At 34.5% G+C, this 23,372-nt stretch overlaps 1 protein-coding gene across 1 annotated transcript; it reads left to right on the forward strand.

Moving 5' to 3' along the window:
- The first annotated feature begins 6,940 nt into the window (after positions 1-6,940).
- Positions 6,941-21,385, forward strand: C3H3orf85 (chromosome 3 C3orf85 homolog). Its single transcript, XM_031959640.1, has 5 exons — positions 6,941-6,990; positions 7,156-7,208; positions 17,508-17,641; positions 19,127-19,212; positions 20,223-21,385. The coding sequence occupies exons 2-5, from the start codon at positions 7,160-7,162 to the stop codon at positions 20,299-20,301; spliced, it is 348 nt and encodes a 115-aa protein (XP_031815500.1). The 5' UTR covers positions 6,941-6,990; positions 7,156-7,159; the 3' UTR covers positions 20,302-21,385.
- Positions 21,386-23,372: the final 1,987 nt, after the last annotated feature.

Below are 23,372 nucleotides of genomic sequence, written 5' to 3' on the forward strand. Positions count from 1 at the left end.
CTTCTTTCTAAATCCAATTTTTCTTGTGCAGCAAGATAACTGTATACATACGTATACATATATTGTATTTAACATATACTTTAACATATTTAACATGTATGGGACTACTTGCTATGGGGGGGGAGGGGGAAGGGAAGTAGGGGAAAAATTGGAACAGAAGTTTTTGCAAGGGTCAATGTTGAAAAATTGCATTTTTCATGCAATGTGCATGCATGCATATGTTTTGTAAATAAAAAGCTATAATAAAAATAATCCTACTATTGCCCATGTGACCTTAGACAAATCATTTTTCCTCTGTAAAACCTAGTTTTCTTAACTATAAAATGTAGAAATTGGACTGATTATCTCTAAAGTCTCTTCAAGTTCTAAATTAATGTTATTTAATTTTCCTCAACCTCAGTTTCCTCATCTACAAAATGGGCATAATAATATCACTGCATAGCAGGATTCTTGTGAGAATCAAATGAGACAACCAATTCATTAATAAATAAAAAAAAAAAAATTAAGTACCTATTATGTGCTAGTCACTGTGCTAAGCAGTGACTAAATCTCTTTTTAAATACTATCATTATGGTGGTGATTATCCATGTCCTTGGAACAGCTAAGTGGCAGTGCAGTACATAGAGTGCATAGAGGCCTGATATCAAGAAGACTCATATTCCTGAGTTTAAATCTGACCTAAGACACTACTTGTGTGACCCTGAGCAAATGACTTAACACTGCTTGCTTTCATTTCTTTACCTGTCAACTGAGCTGGTTGAGGAAATGCAAGGAAAATCCCAAATTTCTTTGCCAAGAAAATTCCAAAAAGAATGATGAAAAATCAGATATAAATGAAATGATTGAAAAACAACAAAATCCAAGTCCTTCTATGATTTGGTCCTCCTTTGCCAGATTTATCTCCATGAACTCCAGACAAATTGTCCTATTCACTGTCTCCTGAATAGAACCTGTACTTTGTGCCTTACAACCCATTTGTTTCCTATGATTGGACTGCCCCTCTTTGATTTTAGATTTCGTATGAATGCCCATTAATGGAATATCCATTAGGTATTTTTGTGATATAGTTTCCTTAACAGGCTTCTTTCCTCTTAATAATAACTGCCATTTATATTCTGCTTTAGCAGTTTTCTTGATGAGTAAACCTGGACTGTGATTTCATAGGTATGGGGAATTCCTGGAAGTACAAATCAGCTATAGTTTGGCAACCTACATATTAAGAGGTTAAATTATCACACAATTATTATATGTCAAAGATTTTAACATTTTTTTTGATTCTGAGAACAGTTCTTTACCCAAGAGGTTTTTAAAGTTCTTACTAGATTCATCAATTAATAATTTACATTGTAATTATATTAATTTTTAACTTTTGAAATGATTTATAAATCATCTTTTCTAAAAACAAAAATACTGACTACTGACCCACTTCCCCAATCTGCCAAGTAGAAGCATTCTCTTATAACAAAGCAAGACAAGCAAAATAAACCAAGATATGACATCTTAGAATTCATGACTGTTTCCATATCGCTAGTTCATCACTTCTCTAGTAGGATGTGTAAAATATGTATCATGACCATGATAATGTTATGGGTAAATAACCCTGAAGAGCCTCAGAACTTTGAATAAATTGGCAATCATTATTTCAAAGGACTGAGGATGAATTAACTAGTTTTATATTTTACTTTTCTATTAGACTGCAATTTCTTTCAGCTTTGAGACCATGTGTTATCTAAGCTTTGTATCACTTTTGGCATCTAACAGTTTTCTCAACAAAGTTAGAATTTAATAAATATTTTTCAAATGAATGAATAAAGAGGGATACTGATTGTGATTGTTTGCAAAAAGAAAAAAAGGAACATAAAAAACCTTAAATATGCAAAAGACAGTGAAAGGAAGTTCTAAAAAGGACATAATAAGGGCAACACTGGTTTTGCCATGTTAAAACTCAAGCTATACACAATCAACATTCAGTTTTATATATAACCTATTTTGTTGTTCTTTGTATATAGAAAAGCTATTTGTCAAATTCATAATAAAAATAAAAGACTTATTTTTTGAAAAGATGGTAAGTGACAAAATGGTAGTTTTGGAGTCAGGTGATTTCTTTTGTAAATGTGGACAAGTCACATTCTCTTACCCTGAGAGACTGTGACTTGGTGATTTTTGAAGATGTTTCCAGCTTTAAATGCATCATCCTTATTATGTGACCTCAGTTTTTACATTTTGATTTCATGATGGCATTTAGCATTTAAAGTGTTTTCTTCCAATCCCCTTCACTTTAATGCATTGTAGACATAGTTTTATCTTCAAGGAAAATATTAGACTACCTAACTACTAAAATCCAATGCCTAATTCTCAGTGTTCTTTTAAGAGTGTGATTCCCACAATTAAAGATTGTTGTTATTGTTGTTGATACTTCCTTCTAGGAGAGAACCAATGATACATGGAGGCTGATGTTATGCTCTAGAGAACTGGATTTAAGTGAAGCAGAGTAGGGCAAAATCATCAACCTCACTCACTGCTCCAGAATCGTTGGAGTCCGATGACAACACAAAGGTCAAGAAGCCTGGTGAAGAGCTATCACTAGAGTGGAGCAGTAGGCCTTTCATCTTAAACTCTGATGTAGACTGTCAGTTAGTGTTCCAATCCTGTTGAAAACAATGGCATATCAATTGGTGACTAATCAATATAGTCATCTGAGGAAGGGGAGAAAGGAAAAAAAAGAAATTTACATGATAAATTTGTCACATATTTAAAAGGAATAACAAGTTGTACGTAATAGGTTTGTAGTTTCACATGTTCATCTTTTTATTATCTTATTATGTTATGGGAATGCTTGTTGTATTACATAAATTAAAATTTAAATTAGATTTTATAAAAAGGCATAGGGAATCAGAGTCAAAGAACTGAGTTCAAATCCTACCTTTGATGTTTTTTTAGCTACATGATCTTAAGTCACTACCAGTTTCCTAATGACTTCTGAAGTAATTTATTATTCTAGATCTGAGCTTTTATGATCTTCATTGAAAACTATGTGATATGAATTTGAGAGCATGGACAAAATCTGAGACTGCCCCCAAACTAGGTTAAGTCCAATTGTAAGCATATATTAGAAAGAAATTCACCTTTTTTCTCTGTTCAGGGAAAAAAATAATCATGAAGCAAGAACATGGAAGAAAAAAATAAAAGGTAAGGCAAGTGATGGTAGAGGACATAACTCCTTAAGAATGGCAGCTTATTCTCAAATTTATGATTTAGGTAGTTATTCAGAATATGAAAAAAACAAAAATATAAGAAAGAAAAAAAAATTCTAAAATTAGTTTCAAAGGTAAAAATCAAATCTTAAACTATATTTAAAAGAGACACTTTGCATTTCCCAAACCATTTTTGAATACAGCATCTTATCTTTCAATATGGTTTACTAAAGTAAATATAGTAAGAAATCTTAAAGAAATCATAATTCACCCATCAGAATGATATTACTGTATTTTACCCTGCAAAAAATCATTCAACAGCACTATATAAAAATAATATTTCTTCAGCCCTAAGCATGGTAAAATGACCCTGGAGCTCCAAGTGGTTGAACTTGATAATGATAGCCTGTCAGAACTCTTGGTATCTAAATTATAACAATACTGTCTGAAGGCACTCACTTTAAAGTTAACTTTTTCATTAGTTCTTTAGCAGACTATGTAGTCAAACTTTATTGCCACTACAGTATCTTCTATTTAAGAATCTCCATCAGCTTTATGAAGGAATAAGGCAGCTAGGAGGTAGAGGGTTAGAGCTCTGGACTTGGAGTCCAGAAGAGCTGAATTCAGATGTAGTCTCGGACCACTTACCAGCTACATGACCCTAAGCAAGTCACTTAACTCTGCCTAAGTTTCCTCATCTGTAAAATGAAAAAGAAATGGCAAACCACTTCAGTACCTTTGCTAAGAAAACTCCAAAGGAGTCAGAGTCAGACATTACTGAACCGCAAAGACATATTTACATGTTATTTCAGTCTACTAAATGTGGGGTGTAGAGTTCAGAACAAAGACTTATTCTGCTAAAATAGACTTTGGATGGTCTTTTATCTTATACCTATTGAGATGAACCCTTCTCTCTACATTTATGGGTACTGTTATAAGGTATAAGAGGTTAACCCTTGGAATTTAAGGAAAAGAGATACTCTCTCTGTATGGTACACTAACTGACCTGGAAAATATTGTTCATCCAAAATACTCCACCCATGGTCTTGTGTTCCAAAAGGCTAGCACCACATGAAATTTCATAAAGAGGGACAGAGCCTCCAAGAAGGACCATGAAATCCAGGAGACCAGAAAGATAGAGCTTTGATGAGGAAGATAGAAAGAGAGATTTCAAGACTGAACAATAGAAAGCAGAAAAGGAGGCCTCCCAGGTTAGAGAGAGAGCTATAGTCTATACCATTCATATAACTCCAAAGAGGAAGAAGGATTGGCACAACAGAGCACCTCATAAAGTATGAAGTCTAGAACTCTATTACCTACAATTTCTGTATAACAGTACTTCATTAAAAAAAAAAAAATGTTGAAAGAGAGTACAATTGTCTACTATTCACTCAACACTCCAGTGGCTCTTTCTTGTCTTTAGACTAAAATAAACTTCTTTGGCTTTTAAAACCATTCACAATATAGTTTTAGCCTGCCTTTCTAAACTGAACCCATATTATGTGTCTTCAAGCACTCTATGCTTGACAAATTGGCCTATTTGCTTTTTCCCAAAAAAACATTCTATTTCCTAGTCATGTCCTTGCATAGACTACTTCACTTATTCTAGACTCTATGGCCAGCTCTTTAGCCTCTCTGTCATTAAATTATAGTTAACAGAAATCCTCTTTTACTTTTGGCTATGCCATTGGCTTTTACGCTGGTGTTCAATCTACTAATGCATTTCAGGGAAGGAAAGAAGAAAGGAGGAAGGAAGGAAGGAAGGAAGGAAGGAAGGAAGGAAGGAAGGAAGGAAGGAAGGAAGGAAGGGAGGGAGGGAAGGAAAGAAGGAAGGAGAAAGGGAAAGAAGAAAGAAGGAAGGGAAGGAAGGAAGGAGGAAAGGAAAGAAGAAAGGAGGAAGGGAAGGAAGGAAGGAAGGAGGGAGAGAAGGAAAGAAGGAAGGAGGGAGAGAAGGAAAGGAGGAAGGGAAGGAAGGAGGAAGGGAAGGAAGGAAGGAGGAAAGGAAAGAAGAAAGGAGGAAGGGAAGGAAGGAAGGAAATAAGGGTTGGAGGGAGGAAGGGAAGAAGGGAAAGAAAAAAGAAAGTAAAAATGAAAGGAGAAAGCTAAAAAAGAAAAATAGAAAAATTCCATTGTATATTGGTCCTACCTCTACTTACCAACATATCTTGGTCTTTCTAATTTCCATCTACTGTTTTCCATAATACATAAAAACCTATAGCAAACACTGAAGTCACTCACAAATATATATTCTTGTGAAAACAAAACAATTAGAAAAAGGTAGGTCATGATCAATTTCTTTTAGGTTTTCTCCATAATTTAATTTGAGATATGTTTCATTGTTCCTGGGTACAATATCTGTACTTCTTGTGGCTACATTAGATCTTACCTCCGGGAAGGAGAATCATCTTTTATGATGATATCGTTGTTTTCATGAGATACAAATCCATATTGAAGGATAACTGTGTGAAAGAAGCATAAAAGCAACAACAAAGTCTCTTGCATAATTTTAAACTTACGCTCCAAGATCTTCTGGTTTGTTACTTAATTCAAGAGGGTCAGGAGAATATAAGAAGAAGATTATACAGATCTCTTCTTGAATCATTGACTTAATATTAAACATTAATTAATTATTAATTAATTAAATATTTTTCTATCCACTTAAAATATATTTCTTTAATCACTGGCTTAGATACAAATCACAAATGTACCTGTAAAGTTAAGGGAAGGGTACCCCTAGAGTAGCTAAGGTTTACCATCTTAATCCAGCATTTACATATGGCATCAGGTGTCAGTATATTAGAATACCATTTAAAGGTTCAACTAATTTCCCAGGGCTCCTAACAACCCCTTTTGAGACCCACTCCCCAGCTTAAGGACCCAGCTATCCTTGGTCTAAGGGGGCTGGTTTCTTTATGCCTTTGGTTCAATGGTAAAAAGCAAGTTGTTTTATGCTTCTAGGTTATTTTCCTACTGTTTCCGATATGGTGATACTCACAAAATGGGTACTTGTTAACAATACATGTTACTAGAAAAATGACTGACAGTATAAAAGAAAATCTAATTTGAAAAAGAAATAAAATAAGGCCAGACTGTTAGAAGATAGGTGTTCTAGTTTAGGCTTTTGTGCCCAGTAGATGTGTGACTCTGGGGAAATCACTTCTTTTGGTCTAAGTTTCTTTCCTGTAATAAGAGGGAATTAGATCAGATAATGTCTAATGTCTTTTCAAATTCTGACATACTATGAATATGTCTCCAATCGTGTGATCTGGAAAAAAAATTTAGTCATTTCATTTTTCTTAACTTTGCTTTTGAAACAAGCATTGTTTTAAGAACAAAAATGTGCTCAATTTTTATTTCTTATCCTGTGGCTGGTATGGGGGAATATATGTAATAAGACTGAAGGTTACAAATTTTTACATAGAAGTAAAATGAAGTAAGGAGGGAAGGAAGGAAGGAAGGCAGGCAAGGAGGGGGGGAGGGAGGGATGAAGGGAGGAAGGGAAGAAGGGAGGAAGGAAGGAAGAAAGGAAGGAAGGAAGGAAGGAAGGAAGGAAGGAAGGAAGGAAGGAAGGAAGGAAGGAAGGAAGAAAAGGAAGGAAGGAAGGAAGGAAGGAAGGAAGGAAGGAAGGAAGGAAGGAAGGAAGGAAGGAAGGAAGAAAGAGCATGCTACGTATACTAATAGTCACCTGTTACAAGTCCATCTAAAAGTCCAAAGGGTATAAAAGAGACAAGTATATAACACAGCCACCTGAACTGAGGCCCTCTCTTTAGCCTCTCTCAGCATACAGCATTCCCAGGTATGCAGCTATGCAGTGAATGATTAATAAAACTGAAGACTATATAGTATACTCTCCACTCTTTGTGCTCAATTCAAAGAAATGTGTGTGTAAGTGTATATGTATATGTATATATGTGTATGTATGTAGGTGTATGTATATAAATGTATTTTTCTCCCTATGCAGGATCATGGCACACAAGATGATTGAAGTGGCCCTGTGCACAACCCTGCTCATAGGTAAGATCTGATTTCCCTTTGATTTACCAGATGCTTCAACCATCTACCAACTTCCCTTTGTCTTTTAAAGGAAGTGATCATAGTTGAACCTTGCTTCTACAACTATCTTACAGAAAGATATTGGATTTAAAGGTGGAATGACACTTGGTTCAACCTATTCATTTTATAAATGAGAAAACTGAAGCCTGAGAAAATGGGATGACTTACATTAGTTTGCACAGTAATTGATAGGAGCAGGAACTGAGCCTCTGACTCCAAATTCAATTTACATTTTTACTGAACCATAGCTATGCTATGCCTGCAGAACACATACTGAAGCATAGTAATATTTCAGATTCTATATATATATATATATATATATTTTTTGCTTTTAGGTGGAAGCAGCATAGTAGAATGTTACTGGCTCTGAAATCAGAAGATCTGGGTTCAAATCCTACCTCTAATTCTTACTACTTTTGTGACCTGAATCCAAGTTTTTTCCTCTGTAGAGTGAATAGGTTGTACCAGATGAACCTCCAGCTCTAAACTTATAATTGTTTTTCTTGATTTTTGCCATGGGTTTTATGTTGCTGTTCAGTTGTTTTCAGTCATATCTGAGTTTTTTGACCCCATCTGGACTTTTCTTGGCAAAGATCCTGGAGTGGGTTGCCATTTCCTTCACCAGATCATTTTACAGATGAGGAAACTAAGACAAGGATTAAGTGACTCACTCTGCTAGTAAATGTGGTTCTTATGGTTTGATAATATCAAGTTGATCTTTGAGATTTCTTTGTGTTGCAGCTTTCCCCTAATACCATTTGTGGAAGGGAAAAAATAGTCTCATTTCTAAGGAAGTATTATTCTGTATTTCAGGATGCTAAAATGCCTCTTGGAAACCGAATTTAGCTGATTATATGGTGTTATTATCTAAAGACCTCAGAATAGTTTAAAGAGTATGAATTCATTAACCTTTAATATACCTTGTGGTGTCTAGAACAGGTATTTTACAGATGAATAAGGAAGATATGTAAAAAGGCCAAGTGATTTGCTGCCAAAACCTAAAAGGAAGTCTCTTGTTCATCTGGGGACTGAATGGATGTCTTTGGAACATAGACTATTGCCCTAATCCTAAAACCATAAGGTCGTTTGCTTTCCTTTGCAGCCAAATCTGAAAATATTTACAAAGGTGTTTGTTATAGATTTGTACCAGAGTTGAATTTCCGCAGTGCAACTATGAATGTTTCCATCAAAGATATTTAATACATAGTAAATAACTACTGTAAGGTTAGCTCAGGATGCATGAAAGAAAAATATCTACTGCCTGAAGTCCGACTTGATAAAATAGCATGTGAATATTTATTGTGTACAATGTTTCCATTAGGTGTGAAAGCACATTTGGTATTCTGAAATAAACCATTGAGAAAGTATGACCAGGATACACACACACACACACACACACACACACACACACACACGAGGATTATTCTGTTTTAGTGAGTTTCTAAGGACTGAAACCAAGGATTGCAAATCAGACTTGGGGGCTGCATTGTAACTCAGAAATGTTATGTTTTGGCTTGGGCACTGAGCCATGTAGTTTGGTCTTTTATCTTTTATCACTATTGGTGATAAAAAAAAAAATGATCGCATTGCTCCAATAGCATGTCTTGTCCACATTTAACCATGAGATCTGTGGAGTCAAGTATATCTGGGAAAAAGGAAATGGTTGGTTAAATACTTCACCAGACTTTCTAAAAGATCTGGACTAAATGAAGTGAGCTACCTAATCATGATATTTACTTACTCCAGCCTCAGGATAGTTATAAACTCAATTATAATTAGACAACAACTATTACAGATAACAACAATTATAATTAGACAACAACTAATTAGACAACAACAACAAAAACAGATTCTGTACTTGAATGCAATTAAAGAACAAGGAGATAGTCGAGGATTTATTTTTCTTTGCAAGTTCCTCCAAATGTATTAGCCCAAAGACTAGGAAAAGGATCTCTCTGAGAGATGTGCAAGGCACATAAAAGTTGTTACTAGCCCAGGATCACATAGATATTAAGTGTCAGAGGCTGGATTTGAATAAAGGTCTTCTTGACACTCTTTACAAAATTCTATCCACTGTATGACTTTGCATTTAAAAGCTAAAAAGAAGATGCCTTTAAATTGCTAGTACATCTGTGAGGTCATTACAGAGAAGAAGAGTTTAAATTACTGGTATATCTGTGAGGCCATTGCAGAGACAGAAGAGAAGGATTTTCACAAGCCTCAGAACCAAATTTTTTTATAGATATTACATTCTAAAAGTACCATATTGCAATGGAAGTTACTTGTTTTATAGTCAATTTGGTTCAAATTGATTTCAAATTGCAGCTCTACCAATTACTCTCTGTATGATCTGAATAAATCACTTAATCTCTGTGGGTCTCTGGGAAATAAAGGACATTGGATTAGTTGACTTTGAAGACCCTTCCTAATCTAATCCTTTAAACAAATTTGTTTGATATTTTTAAAACTTTATACAACTTACAAATAAGAGAAAGTGAGTGGCAACAAGGATCTCTGGTTTTTGTAAGAATATTTTCTGAATTTATTTATCCATTTTCTCTGAATGTGTTTCTGTTTATTATAAGCAGACAAGAAAAAGAGATGAGTTTGATATGAAGGAGTAAAAATGGATAAATACCCCATTTGGTACAATTTATTACAGCACATTTCTCCAGAGAGATCAAATACACTAAAAATAGAAGCATCAGGATCTAGTCCAACCCTGTCATTTTGCACAGAAGGAAATTGAGGTCTACTGACTTTATGTAGCTTGCCCAAGTTAATAGATATATGTAAATAATAGAACTGGGATTCAGTTCAAGGCTCTATGATTCCAAATCCAGTATATTTTCCCATTCAGAATGATGAAATAAGAGGGAAAACTTATTTCCCATTTTGATGGGAATATGGAAGATAAGAATGTTGGAGGGATTTTCTCCAAAATTAAATTAATAGGCATAAAACCTAAACCATTCTTCTTCTGTGATCACAGATGTAATCTATTTAGTTTGATTTTTCTGGACTATAAAATCAAAGGGCAGTTAAGTGGCCCCATAGTGCATATAGCAGTAGGCCTGGAGTCAAGAAGACTCATCTTCCTGAGTTCAAATCTGGCTTCAGACATTTACTAGCTGTGTGAACCTGAGTGAGTCACTTAACCCTGTTTGCCTCAGTTTCCTCATCTGTAAAATAGGCTGGAGAAGGAAATAACAAACCATTGCAGTTTCTTTGCCATAATAATCTCAAACATGGGGTCATAAAAGTAGGACAATTAAAAAATGACTGAACATCATCATCATCATCATCATAGAATCAAAGATTTTAAAGCCAGAGTATCAGAAACCCATATGGGAACTCCTGAAGATTTATCAAAGAACTGGTTCTCCCAAAGCCAGAAAGGCAGGTAGCTCTTTCTTCATCATTTCAGTTTTGAAGGCTTTTGTATTGCTCTCTGAAGAATTGGATGAAGAATGGGGAAGGTAAGTTTAATACTAGATATATTCATGAAATAAGTAGAACACAAATGAGATTTAAATTATTGCCTAAGAAAAGAGATAAATGGTGTCGTGTAAAGAACCCTAGAATTTGTACCTGAAGACTTGTGTTCAAATCCTAGTTCTATAACCTGTGTAATTTTTTTTCTTTTTTGGAGGTAATTAGGGTTAAATAACTTGTTGAGGATCACATAACTAGTAAGTGTTTGAGGCCAGATTTAAATTCCTGATTCCAGGGCTGTTGCTTTATCCACTATGCCATCTAGTTGTCCCAACCTGTGTGATTTTAAGAAAATCACTTCTCTGACTCTCAGTTTCCTTGTTTGTAAAATGAAGGTCGTGGAGATAAAACTAGATAATCTCAAAGTTTCCTTCCTAGGCTAAAATTCGGTAAAATGAAGTGAGGAATGAAATATCATTGGAGGGGTCCAAGCCAGGGAATTAGTAAGGCTGTCTAGACAAGCTGCTGTCAAATTCAAATAGATTTGGGTTTAACAACTAATCCTTACAAAAGAATCCTTGAAGATCTCATATTTACTTAGTTACAAATTGTAATGTTATCAATATTTTATTGCATTTTTACTTTGTTAAATATTTTTCCATTATATTTTAATCTGATTCTGACTGTACTTGGGAGCCACATTCTATCTGTGGGCCATGTGTTTGACATCTTTGGTCTAGACAATGCAAATAAAATAATCTGTGTATAGCAGTGCTATCTTTTAAGTATAACCTTGAACATAATATATTCCATCTTTGTAGGATATTCATAAAATCAAACAAATCAGTTTCATACTTTAAGGAAAATCTATAGCCTAAGATCCTAAGTCAACAAAACAGATTTGGTAAGTTGTGTCTGCTTCAATAATTGCTCCTAGATAAATCTATTCTAAAAATTTGTTGAGATTTATTGAGAAACAGCTGTAACACAATGGACCTAAGAATACTGATTCCAGTTCCTGACTCTGGCACATACTAACTCTGTCACTCTGAACAAGTCATTCCACCTACTTATCTAAGTCACTGATGGCTTGCTATTTCCTCTGGAAAAAGAGATTTTCACACTGAAAACTCTCTATTGAAATTAGAGATCCTTCAGGGATACACATACAATTTATTAGGCAAATATACAGCAGAAGATAATGTCTCCAAAAATCCCTAGTCCAATGACCTCTCAGCATATGTGTTCCATATTTCATATGCCAGGGATGTTCCAGCAGTGATTGGAACTACCACAATGATGCATTTAGAGATGGCAATATTGAATTCTTAAAGGCCGTTCCAGTCCTAGGGGTTCCTATAAAGTTGAAGAGACTGCAGTCCATGAATGGATTGTACAATTGTCATACAACAGGGATCAACTTACGAAAATATGTATAGGTTTATTCTTGGGTTGAAAAAGGAGTGGTAAATGTTTCATTGTCTTTTAGAAACACTGTCTGCTAGGGTAAAAAGGAACTGGGAGCTGTGCCATTCGAAGGTGCCATCATCATATGAGTCTATGTAAAACTCTTTGCTAACCTCAAAATGCTATACAAATGTTATTTATTATCATCAAAATCATGGATCCTTGAGTAAATAAAGTTATAAAAAAAAGGAATTTTCTTCCTTCTTTCTGGGTCCTTCCTCCTCTTTCCTTCCTTCCTTGCTTCCTTCCTTCCTTCCTTCTCTATCTCTCTATCTCTCTTTCTCTCTCTCTCTTTCTCTCTCTCTCTCTTCTCCTCCTTCCTTCTATTTCTCTCAGGCTCTATTTCTGTCTGTAAATTTGTATCTCTCTTTCCCCTGTAGCCCCCCCATCAACTATGGGTTGAAAACTGCTCTCTTCCAATATAGAGTGAAAATGCATAACAAGTTATATAGTCTTAAAGAGTTATCTATGCCACTGAGAAATTAACTACTTTATAGAGGGTCACATAGTCAATATATTTTGGAGGCAGCACTTGAATTCAGTTCTTCCTGACTCCCAGTCTGATTCTATAGCCATTATATTATAATGTTTTTCCTCTACTTTTTACATCCCTCCCATACTCCATTATTTTTTCCTCTTCTGCTTCTTGCTATTTTCCTCAATCTCTTGTAAGTTTCTAGTTTTGATTTATCTTAAACATTTTTCAGATTAAATTTTAAATTTAACATTTAATTTAAAGATTTTTAAACATTTAAAAAATATTAACCCTATGGACATTCATAAATCCCACCTCCCTTTGACTTCTCTGTAATAAGAATGTTTTACCTTTATGATACAGGAATATTTAGATAGGAATAGTCCTTGCTTACTTTTTAAAAATTTTCTGATACATTATGAATTTATTTTATTAGATTTTCCCCCATATACAGTGGCATATGTACTGTTTGTCTCCTCCATATTATTTCTTTAATTTCACTTTAGCTTCTAGTGCTCTCAAGAATTACATACATACGTATATGTATTACATGCATTCCTACACACATAAAATTACATATGAAATGAATGAAATTACATTATACAGAGTTTGATTTTAAAAACATTTAAAAACATGTGATTAGTTAAGAATGAACATTTTGGACTTTATAGAAAGACTTTACATTTTACTTGGTATTGTTAGTCATGACTCTAAAGATTTTCCATCTAGATAGTGAACCTTAAGAGACTACTATTGAATTATGGAAAATATTTCCAGACCCCTGATGAAAATTCTATCCATCAGAGTGCTGATTAAAGCATACTTGTTTTACTTTATTGTTTTGTGTGTGTGTGTAATTTCTTTTGTAATATGACTAATATCGAAATGTGTTTTATGTAACTTTATATGTATAATCAATATCATACTGCTTGACATTTTATTAGGTAGAAGAAGGATGGGAGCAAGGGAGAGAATTTGAAGCTCAAAATTGTTTTAAATGCAAAAAAGAAAGAAAATATTCCCTTTCCTGATCATTATATTTTCTGTTAGAATGAGGAATTGTAAAGAGTTCTACCAGTGATCCCAGGAAACAATGTGGATATCTGTTTTAGGATGTATGGAACTGGGAGTGTGAAGGAAGGGAACGGTATGTGCACATGTTTTGGGTAGAAAGAGATGGTAGGAAAAAAATGATTAAAACAAGTAAAAGTAAAATTAAATAAACTTAGGTAATACTAACTTGTGTTTACTTTTCAAAGTAACCAGTAAGTGTCAAAGTCCTAAAGTTAAACATTCACTTACAAACTAACGATTTAATGTGGAAATACATAGCCTCTCCCCTACTTCAATGCCCTTCTCCTTTTCTATTCTGTTTTTTTTCTCTCCTTTGGTCTTCTTTTTGTCTTTCTAAAATCCTGTACCAGCTCATATATAGTCAGTTCAGTGAAACAGTGGACAGAAAACTGGGCCTGAAGGCATGAAGATCCAAGTTCAAAGAAGACTTTGGACACTTACTAGTTATATGACTATAAGCAATTTGCATAAGTGTCCTGAAACAGGACCAAAATGTCCTAAAACAGGAATAATAACAGCACCCGCCTCTCAGGGTCATTGTAGGATCAAATGAAATAATATTTGTAAAGTACTTCGCATGGTGTTTGGTACATAGTAGCTGCTTAATAAATGCTTTCCCTCTTTACTTCCCCACATTGAGCTCAGCTAGATAAGTTCAGAAGCTCATTAACACTACCCAGGGTGTTTGTTATAAGCTTCCCTTGCAAATACATGTTTTACAAGATTCAGAGATAGAATAAATATGTTTACATGTCAAAGGTAAAAAAACGGAGCTCATTCCAAGTTTAAGACAAATCATGATGCTGCTTATTGGTGAACTTCCCTTGGATGGAAAGAAGGAGGGAAAGAAGAAGGAAGGAGGGAAGGAAGGAAGGAAGGAAGGAAGGAAGGAAGGAAGGAAGGAAGGAAGGAAGAAAGGAAGGAAGGAAGGAAGGAAGGAAGGAAGGAAGGAAGGAAGGAAGGAAGGAAGGAAGGAAGAAAGGAAGGAAGGGAGGAGGGAGGGAGAGAAGGAGGGAGGAAAGAGGGAAGGAAGGAGGAAAAAAAAAGAAGGAAGGAAGGAGGGAAGGGGGGAAATAAGGAAGGAAGGAAGGAGAGAAGGAGGGAAGGAAGGAAGAAGAGAAGGAGGGAAGGAAGAAGGGAAAGAAGGAAGGAAGGAAGGAGGGAAGGAAGGAGAGAAAGAAGGAAGGAAGGAGGGAAAGAGGGAGAGAAGGAAAGAAAGAAGGGAGGGAGGGAGGAGAGAAAGAGGGAGGGAGAAAGGAAGGGAGGGAGGGAAGGAGGGCGGAAGGAGGAAGAGGGGAAGGAAGGAAGGGGGAGAGGGGAAGGAAAGAAGAAAGGAGGGAAGGGAGAGAAGAAGGGAAGGAGGGAGGGAGGGAGGAAGGAAGGAAGAAAAAAAAGAAGGAAGGAGAATTTATTAATATATAACATATATTGTTATGAATTTATTTTCTCTTTGATCCTTATAACAACCTTGGGAAATCAGTATTATTATTATCTCCATTTTACAGTTGAGAAACCTTAGGCAGAATTTAAGTGACTTAGTCCAGAGTCATACAGAATTCTTTATAGCCTCAGTCACCTCTAGTCATACTCTTGAGTATTTCTCTCTATTTTGACTCCTTAACACTTGACTCCTCCTTGTCATTATTTAGCTCCAAGTATCCTATTTCTCTTGGGAAAAGATGTTCCAATCAAAATCCAGTCCATAGTCATCCCACTCATGTTATTATACAAACAGGATTTGAATCCAGGTCCTCTGACATTAGATCTAGGGTTCTTGCAACTGAACTGATTATTCTGTTCTATTGAACAAACAAACTGAGTCTTCTGACTTCTATTATAACACTACTCTTGGGACCATCATAGCTTATGGTATGAGTTTTTGTCTTCAAATTTCATCTCCCTAGATGAATGTTAAATGACTTATCTAGACTTACACAGACAACATGTGTCAGAGGCAAAATTTCCTTCCCATGTCATCTATTCAGGGAACTTCTCTCTACCTACCACATCATACTTCTTCTTTTTAAAGGGAAGATAGGGAATGAATTTCCTTCCATAACCAAAAATATATCTTCCATGATTCTTTTTTATTGCAATATTGTGTGTGTATATATAGTGTGTGTATACTATTGCTTATATTTGTGTTTACACAAATACATATATGTGTGTATCTCTCTCTCTCTCTCTCTCTCTATATATATATATATATATATATATATATATATATATACACACATACACATATGTTGGTCCTTCAGAGCCCAGGATTTAAAACAGAAAAAGGACAAATAATAAGATGTTTAACTATAAATATTTTACCAGCCAAAGTAATCTTTTTATGAGGTACAAATAAGCTCCTTGGGTAAGGCAATTGGGAACAATATCATCAGATAAAGAATAATTGGCCACTCCTTTAGATGGTACTTAAAAACATTATAAAAATGTTAGCTATTATTATCTTGTTATTTGGATCTGACAACAACCCAGGGAGGTAATTACCCATTATTTCCCCCATTTTACAATGGAGGAAAATGTGACAGATAGGGATTGATGGGTGTTTGCCTGAAGTCATATAACTACTAAGATTCTGACACTCACATTTGATTATGTACTACAATTCTATCTTCTTGCTTTGTGAGTGAGGAAGGCGGAAGGAAGAAAAAGTCAAACTTTCAGGGTTCCTTTAGGAACCTCCCTTTCCATTTACTTCCTATATGAGATTCACTGTTTATTCCCATAACCTAAGTAGTTTCTTCTGTTTTCCTTTTCCTGTAGTCACATCCAGTATTTCTCTTTGATTTGCTCTTTTTCTTCTCTCTAGATAAGGCTATCTTTTAAGGTTTCTGGCGATTCCAATAAAACTAAAGTAAGAGAAACAGGCAGGAAAGGCTGGACATGAAGCATAGTATTCTCCAATCCTCTGTTTCCATTTTATAATTCTGCAACATATTAACACTTTTGATTTCTATACCAAATATTATTTTAAATACACAAATATAAAGGAAACCTCAAAAAATGAAATAATTTTGAAAAAGTCATACTAAACAAATCTTTATCATCAGATGCTTTAGAAGTGAAAGGGACCTTAGGTAATATTTGGAACAAATTCCCCATTGGACAGATGAGGAAACAGACTAAAAGAGAGAAAATGACTTTTCTAAAGTTCCATTGGAAACCTGTTACTAGATCATTAACAGAGCTGAGATTTTAACTCAGTTCCTCTGATTCTAAGTCCTGTGTCTCCTACCACAGGAAAATAGTATTACAAATATGGTGCCCAATCTAAGAGGATCCTGGTAGAATGTAGCAGATTCAGATGATTCACATGGTCTTTGAATATCCAGAAATCCTATAAGCCAATAGTTTTTAATGTGTCACCTGAAAACCCTGAAGTTCTCTGAGACCCATTCAGGGTGTCTCAGAAGTCAAAACCATATTCATAATAACACTGAAATGTTTTAATTTATAATACAATGCATATGAATAGATATCATTTATATAAACAAAAATTCTTTGCCAGGCCCTTGATAATTTTAAAGAATGTGAAAGGATTCTGAGAACAAAATGTTTGAGGGCCACTACTATAAACTACACAGTAGAAAATAAAGCAAATCAAAACTAAATAGTGAAAAAAGTAATGACTTTTTTCCCTCCAAGCACTTACACCAATTAGGACAGAGAGAAAGTAGGGTCACACTTGCATTGGTATTAACACATCAATTATAGATGAATTGTAAAATATAAAGAGATTTTAGAATCTCAAAGAGCCTTTTGATATTAGATATAAACTTGTATTGTTTTCATTGCAGGTGTGATGGGAGCTCCATTTTTGTCTGATGATTCAGCAAATCAGTTCTTACGACTTAAAAGACAAATATATTCACAGGATTACTGGGACCCAAATCACAGTCAGAATGCATGGGGATATACTCTGGCTGAACAGGTAATTTATATTTGAAGCACAGTATAGGGATATGCTGGTAAAAATTTAATAACCAGGTTCTCTGAGAAAAAAATGCATGTCTATACATTTTTTAAGTTTTATCTGCAATATCTATACTTTTTGAATTCTAGACAATTAAATAATAAATCAATCCTCAATTTTTAACAATTATTTATTTGTGGGGAGTATTTGCACACAGGAAATTTAACATTTCTAATGGGTTGAAGCTGGTTCTATAATGCCAAAGAAATTGAGCAAAACAGAGATTAGAGACCAATTCAATAATTTATTAAATGGAGAGAAATACTGGGACCAATGCATCCATGTTGATCCCAGGGCTAGACGAGACGATCATCTCAAAGAGTCTAGCCCGAGTATTGGGGCAGCAAGCTTTTTATGGAATAACAAGAACAATGACATTACTGATATTCTAATGACATCTTAAATGGATAAACCTTTATCTTGTCAAACATTAAGGAATGTCTATAAAACCTTTATTTCAAACATTAAGAGGGGATGGTTATAACCTAAGGCAGAATTATGAAATAGGACAATCGGAGGAACTGGTCACTCCATTAAAAGGGAACTTTGGCATAACAGTTCCAGCATATCCTTGTTTCCAGCATATACCAGGTACGTGTCAAAGTCTCCCACTACATTCAGGATCATCTTCACTTGCCCTGATTTGTATCTTACCATGGACCCAGATGGCCCCAGAGGAGAAAGTGAGGCTGGTGATTTTGCAAAGCCTCTCTCACTTAAATCCAATTCTACTGTATGTCATGGTATCACTTTACTGATGTCATAGTTGTCTTTGAGAATGAAGAACAAACAACAGCCCGACCATGGTTAAGTCAATTAAGTTCTCTGAGCTCAAACAATTCTCTAGGATTTATCTAGCCCATTATAAATAGTTTATAATCTGTGTTGTTGGAAGAAATTCCCCTACCCACACATGATCCTCAATAAATATAAATAAGCAATGACCCTCAATATAATAACAGTACTTGACAGCTCAACTGTAGAAGAGTTTGAAACATGAAAGATAAACATAGCAGGGCAAATGAGAAAAGATGATTTTAGGAGGCACCAGGAGGTAGTAAAAAGAATGTTAAATTTGTAGTATGAGAACCTTCCAAGTCTGTTGGTTAATAATAATCGCAAGTATTTATATAGCTCTTAAAGGTCTGTAAAACATTTAATATGATAATTCATATAACCATAGGAGGTAAGTGTTATTATTATTGCCATTTTATGAATGGGAAAACTAAGTTGCAGAGAGGTTGATTTTTAGAACTTGTTCATACTTATTCAAAGCCTTTCTCATCTATAAAAAGAAAAGTATTGGATTAGATGACTTTTAAATTCTTTTCCACATCTAAATCTATGATATCATAATGGCTTGGGTTTTTTTCCTGAGATGAATCATTGGTTTAATCTCATGTGTAAAATGGGGTTGATTGCTTTTGTTTTCCTCTGTCATAGGCCAGTGAATCATGGACTGCTTTGAGAACAACAGCCCAGTATTACATGGACCTGGGATCTTTTGTCTTTGATCCATCAACTGCCCAGTAAGATTGCTTTGTCCTACTAAATTAAGAAAATGAAAATGGCAGGAATTAAAATGAAACACTACCAAAAATTAGGCTTTTATAAGGAGAGATGTAAATGCAACATTTCCAGAGTACAAATATTCTCTATGTTCCTTAGTTTTATTTTCTTTTGTTTTGAAAGAAGAGAGTTACTTCATTTAAGTTAGAGGGAAATTTAAATTCAATTCAATTAAACAATTATTTAATTAAACAATTAAGTAACAATTCAATTAAAATTCAATGAGCATTTACACCACTTACTTTGTTTTGGGAACTAGGGATATAAATACAGACAAAAATAAAAACCTGTCATCAAGTTCCTTTTATTTTAGAAGGACTAAGATAGGAAGTACAGCACAGGCATTTCTGGAAATGTAAATTATACTTTTAACTCACTCTGATCAAGCCTAGGACTCCTCATAGCTAAGGGAATTCTGGGGAGAAACAGACTAGCTCCTTTCCCCGCCTTGTTCTGTGGCCAAGCTTTTGTAGTAGAGTTCAAAGGTATGTTATACAAAATATATATAGAAAGCAAATTCTGGGAGGGGGAAGAATATCAATATCTGGGAAAATTAAAAAGACTGCCTGTAGAAGGTGGCATATGTACTGTTTGTCTCCTCCATATTATTTCTTTAATATTTTTCTTTACTATCTTTAATATTTTTTCTAAATTAGTCATAGAGCTTCAAAAATCATTGAGTTCCTCATTCTCTCTTCACCTAGGACTATTAATAGATCAGAGGTTCATAGCTGGAAGAGATCTAGGGCTAGTCTAACCCAACCCTCTCCTTTTATAGATATTTAGAGAGACAAACTGAGCTACTTGATGTCACAAAGCTACTGGGTATGGATGGGAATTTGTGGATTTTCAAAAGGCCTCCCAAGAAAGATTCCATGATCTAATTCCATTACCTTATTCTCCTTTTTCTTGGTCAAATTTTCCCTGGCTTTAGTGAGTTTTAAAGCATCATCTACTTTTCCTTTCCTAGGGACCACATGAAGTCTTATATGGATATGTTACAACAGTCTGGAGCTCATCTTCAGCAGGAAATGAACAAACAGAACTGAGGATCTGGAAGAAATACCAACCATGACAAGATGCACTACTTTTCAGATATCATACTGTCAGCTACTTACTATTTCTATAATTCACATTCCATCCCTTAGATGAGTCTTAAATGATGAATTTTGAGAAAACGCATAATGTGTTATGTTTTATATTGTTAGCCATCTATGGCTATATATAAAAACATATGAAGAAGAGATCATAAGATCTTAGATTTGAGCGGGAATAGACTTCAGAAGTCACCAAATCCAACCTAACTCATTTAAACTGAGCTACAGGAAAGTTAAATGACTTGCTTAGATTTACACAATTAGTATGTGGATGAGATAAAATTTGAACCCAGGTCTTCTTGACTGTAGTTCCTTTATTTTATCCACCATCTTTCATAAGGGCTATGGGAAATATGAGCAGAGGAATAAGAGAAGGTTTCATCTAAGCAATGACATCTTAGTTGGCCCTTAGAAGAATTCCAACAGGTAGACATCAGGGACAGAGGGAGGGAAGTCCATTTCAGGTATGGGAAATAGGATAATTAAAACTAATGTTAATACTATAAAATCTTTTTCTTCATAACCTGATAGAAACTTGGAAGAAACTAATTTTAGGATAGTATAGCTTGTAGAATTGTGCTCCAGTAGTATATTCCTTTTTTCATTCATTCTAGTCTACATAGCAAAGAGTAGACAGTCTATTAAAAGATATACTGTGAAATTATAAGGCTGATTTTTTGCCTGGTTTTACTCAAGCATCTTACTTATCATACTGTGATTCAATAAATAATAAATTTCATATCTATTGAAGAAATGTTTATCATTCCTTGAAACATATTCTCATGAGGAAATATTTTAAATCTTAAAGCACAGCAAAAGCCACTAAGCCTATGAGAGGAAATTTGTGCATCAAACCAAAGGGTAGCTAAGCAAGACATATTATAACTGATTGACAAGTAAACCCCAGTAACTCACATATTGTTCATTCATTCAGTTGTGACCTACTCTCCAAGACACTATGGACCATAGCATACCAGGTCCATCTATCCTCCACTATCTCCTGAAGTCTGTGCAAGCTCATGTTTGTGTTTCCATGACACTATCCATCTCATTCTCTGCTGTCTTTCTCCTTTTGCCTTCAATCTTTTCCATAAACATACCTGATATGAAAAAAAATCAAGCGGTAAATTAAATGTAAATTAAATTAACAACTAGTTATATTGAAAATTTCCCTTCCTTACTGTGATTCTGACTCTACTTCTGACTTGCTTATTGACTGCCTTTTCATCCTAGCACTTTCTTCAAGAACTGTGGGGTGTCTCAACTTGAAAAATCTCTCCAGACTTATTTCTCTTATGAGAGAGTTACTTCTAGGGGCCTCCAATCCAGAAAATACTTCAGAGAATCAGAACTGAATTCTTTGTCCAAATTCAGATCGCTTCACATGAAGCTATTCTGAGTACAAAACTATACAAAAGAAAATGATTGCAAATCTTCCCTTGCCAACAATATTAATGAGATAGCTGATAAGCAGTAAAGGAGGAAATATTCAAATAATTTTATTTGTTATATTTCCTATATGGCTACAGGGATCAAAAAAGATTAAAAGGGGATGCAACTGGCCCGATGACTTTTACCCACTTTACCCCATCTTTAGTGTCAGTATTAGAACCTTGAAATAGAACTGAATAGAAATATTCAGATTCCTAGTCTTTAACTTCTGCTCTTTTTAAGGCCACATTTCCAAAGATACCCTTCAGAGCCAACTCATTATAATTTAAATTGAAATAACTACATGGATGGAAGCTACTGTACATATAGAATAAATTAAAAAGCAAGGTGTTTATTTTCAAGTGTTTATTTTATTATTCCATTTATTTTCCTTGGATTGATCTAACATATCTGACAATTGAGGTAGGCAGAGAATGTATATCTCAAAACTATTATCTTCAACGACAATGACAGGCTGAATGAATTTTACTCAAAGCAATTTAGTACTGACTGGTTAAATATACAAATCACCCATCTGAATAGAAGATATTGCCAGGATCACTCAAATTAGGAAAAAAAATAAATGTTTGGAGATTCCATCACAAATTGGAACTGTCTTGGCAGGCAGTTCAAATGTAAAAATGCAATAAATTATCTAAATTTGAAATATGTTACTCCATCAATCACAATAACAAAAAGGCACTTGCATTATCTACATCTGATCAGAATCTTGGAAAACAAGCTAATTATTTTTCTGCAGGCTTTTGATGGAGCATGGAGGGGGAAGTATAGTATTTATCTTCTGTCCCTACAAAATCTCACTTAAAACACATAGGTGTTTTGATGATTTTTAGCTGTACAACTATGATAAACATAAGAAAATTCATTAGACTTTTACTCTGATTTAAAGTTTGGATGTCATACTTGCAAAATTGGACATTTTCACCTAGAACAACTATTTGAATATATTTCCCTGTGTTCTAAAAGAAATGTTTACCTTTCCATCCATTTCTTTTCTTCATATAATATCCTGGTGCTATTCTTTCCAAAACAAGAAAGATGGCTGATGGTACTTAGTGAATGAAGAATTCTCACCTCTGATTTGGTCAACAATATCAGCAGAACAATCCATAAATAGAAATCTGGTCACCAGAGATGTCAGCAACTTTTTATTTGCAAATCTTTTTTTTTAAATATAAGGGAAAAGAAAACATAATTCAAGTTTTAGACACTAAAAAGTTCACTCAATTTAAAATACTCACTAGTAATCCCCTGATATTCATTGGCACTGTATATTTTGTAAAATATTGAAGCAATATTTACATATTTTATTATGGGATACCAGAGCTGAAAGGGATTTTAATCTAAAGTTTCTTCTTTTAGAGATGAGAAAACAGAGGCATAGAGACAGATGATGTGATTACCCACAATCAAACAAGTCATGATTACTGTACTCAAGGTTCACATCAAGGTCTTTCTGGATGCAGATTCATAGATATTTTCACTTGCCCTATTCCAAATCACTGGCTCCTATATGATTGTTAGACTTTTCAGAAATTTTTCATATATGTTTTTATACCACGCTGGCTCTT

The sequence above is a fragment of the Sarcophilus harrisii genome, chromosome 3 (genome assembly GCF_902635505.1).
Source record: "Sarcophilus harrisii chromosome 3, mSarHar1.11, whole genome shotgun sequence".
NCBI classification, from domain to species: domain Eukaryota; kingdom Metazoa; phylum Chordata; class Mammalia; order Dasyuromorphia; family Dasyuridae; genus Sarcophilus; species Sarcophilus harrisii.

What these genes read in the sequence shown, in the direction of transcription:
- C3H3orf85 (XM_031959640.1), top strand. Translation starts at nt 7,160, where the DNA reads ATGGCACACAAGATGATTGAAGTGGCCCTGTGCACAACCCTGCTCATA. An exon ending in GTGCACAACCCTGCTCATAG is followed by an intron (nt 7,209 to 17,507) that starts GTAAGATCTGAT and finishes TTTTCATTGCAG; the next exon opens with GTGTGATGGGAGCTCCATTT. An exon ending in GATATACTCTGGCTGAACAG is followed by an intron (nt 17,642 to 19,126) that starts GTAATTTATATT and finishes CCTCTGTCATAG; the next exon opens with GCCAGTGAATCATGGACTGC.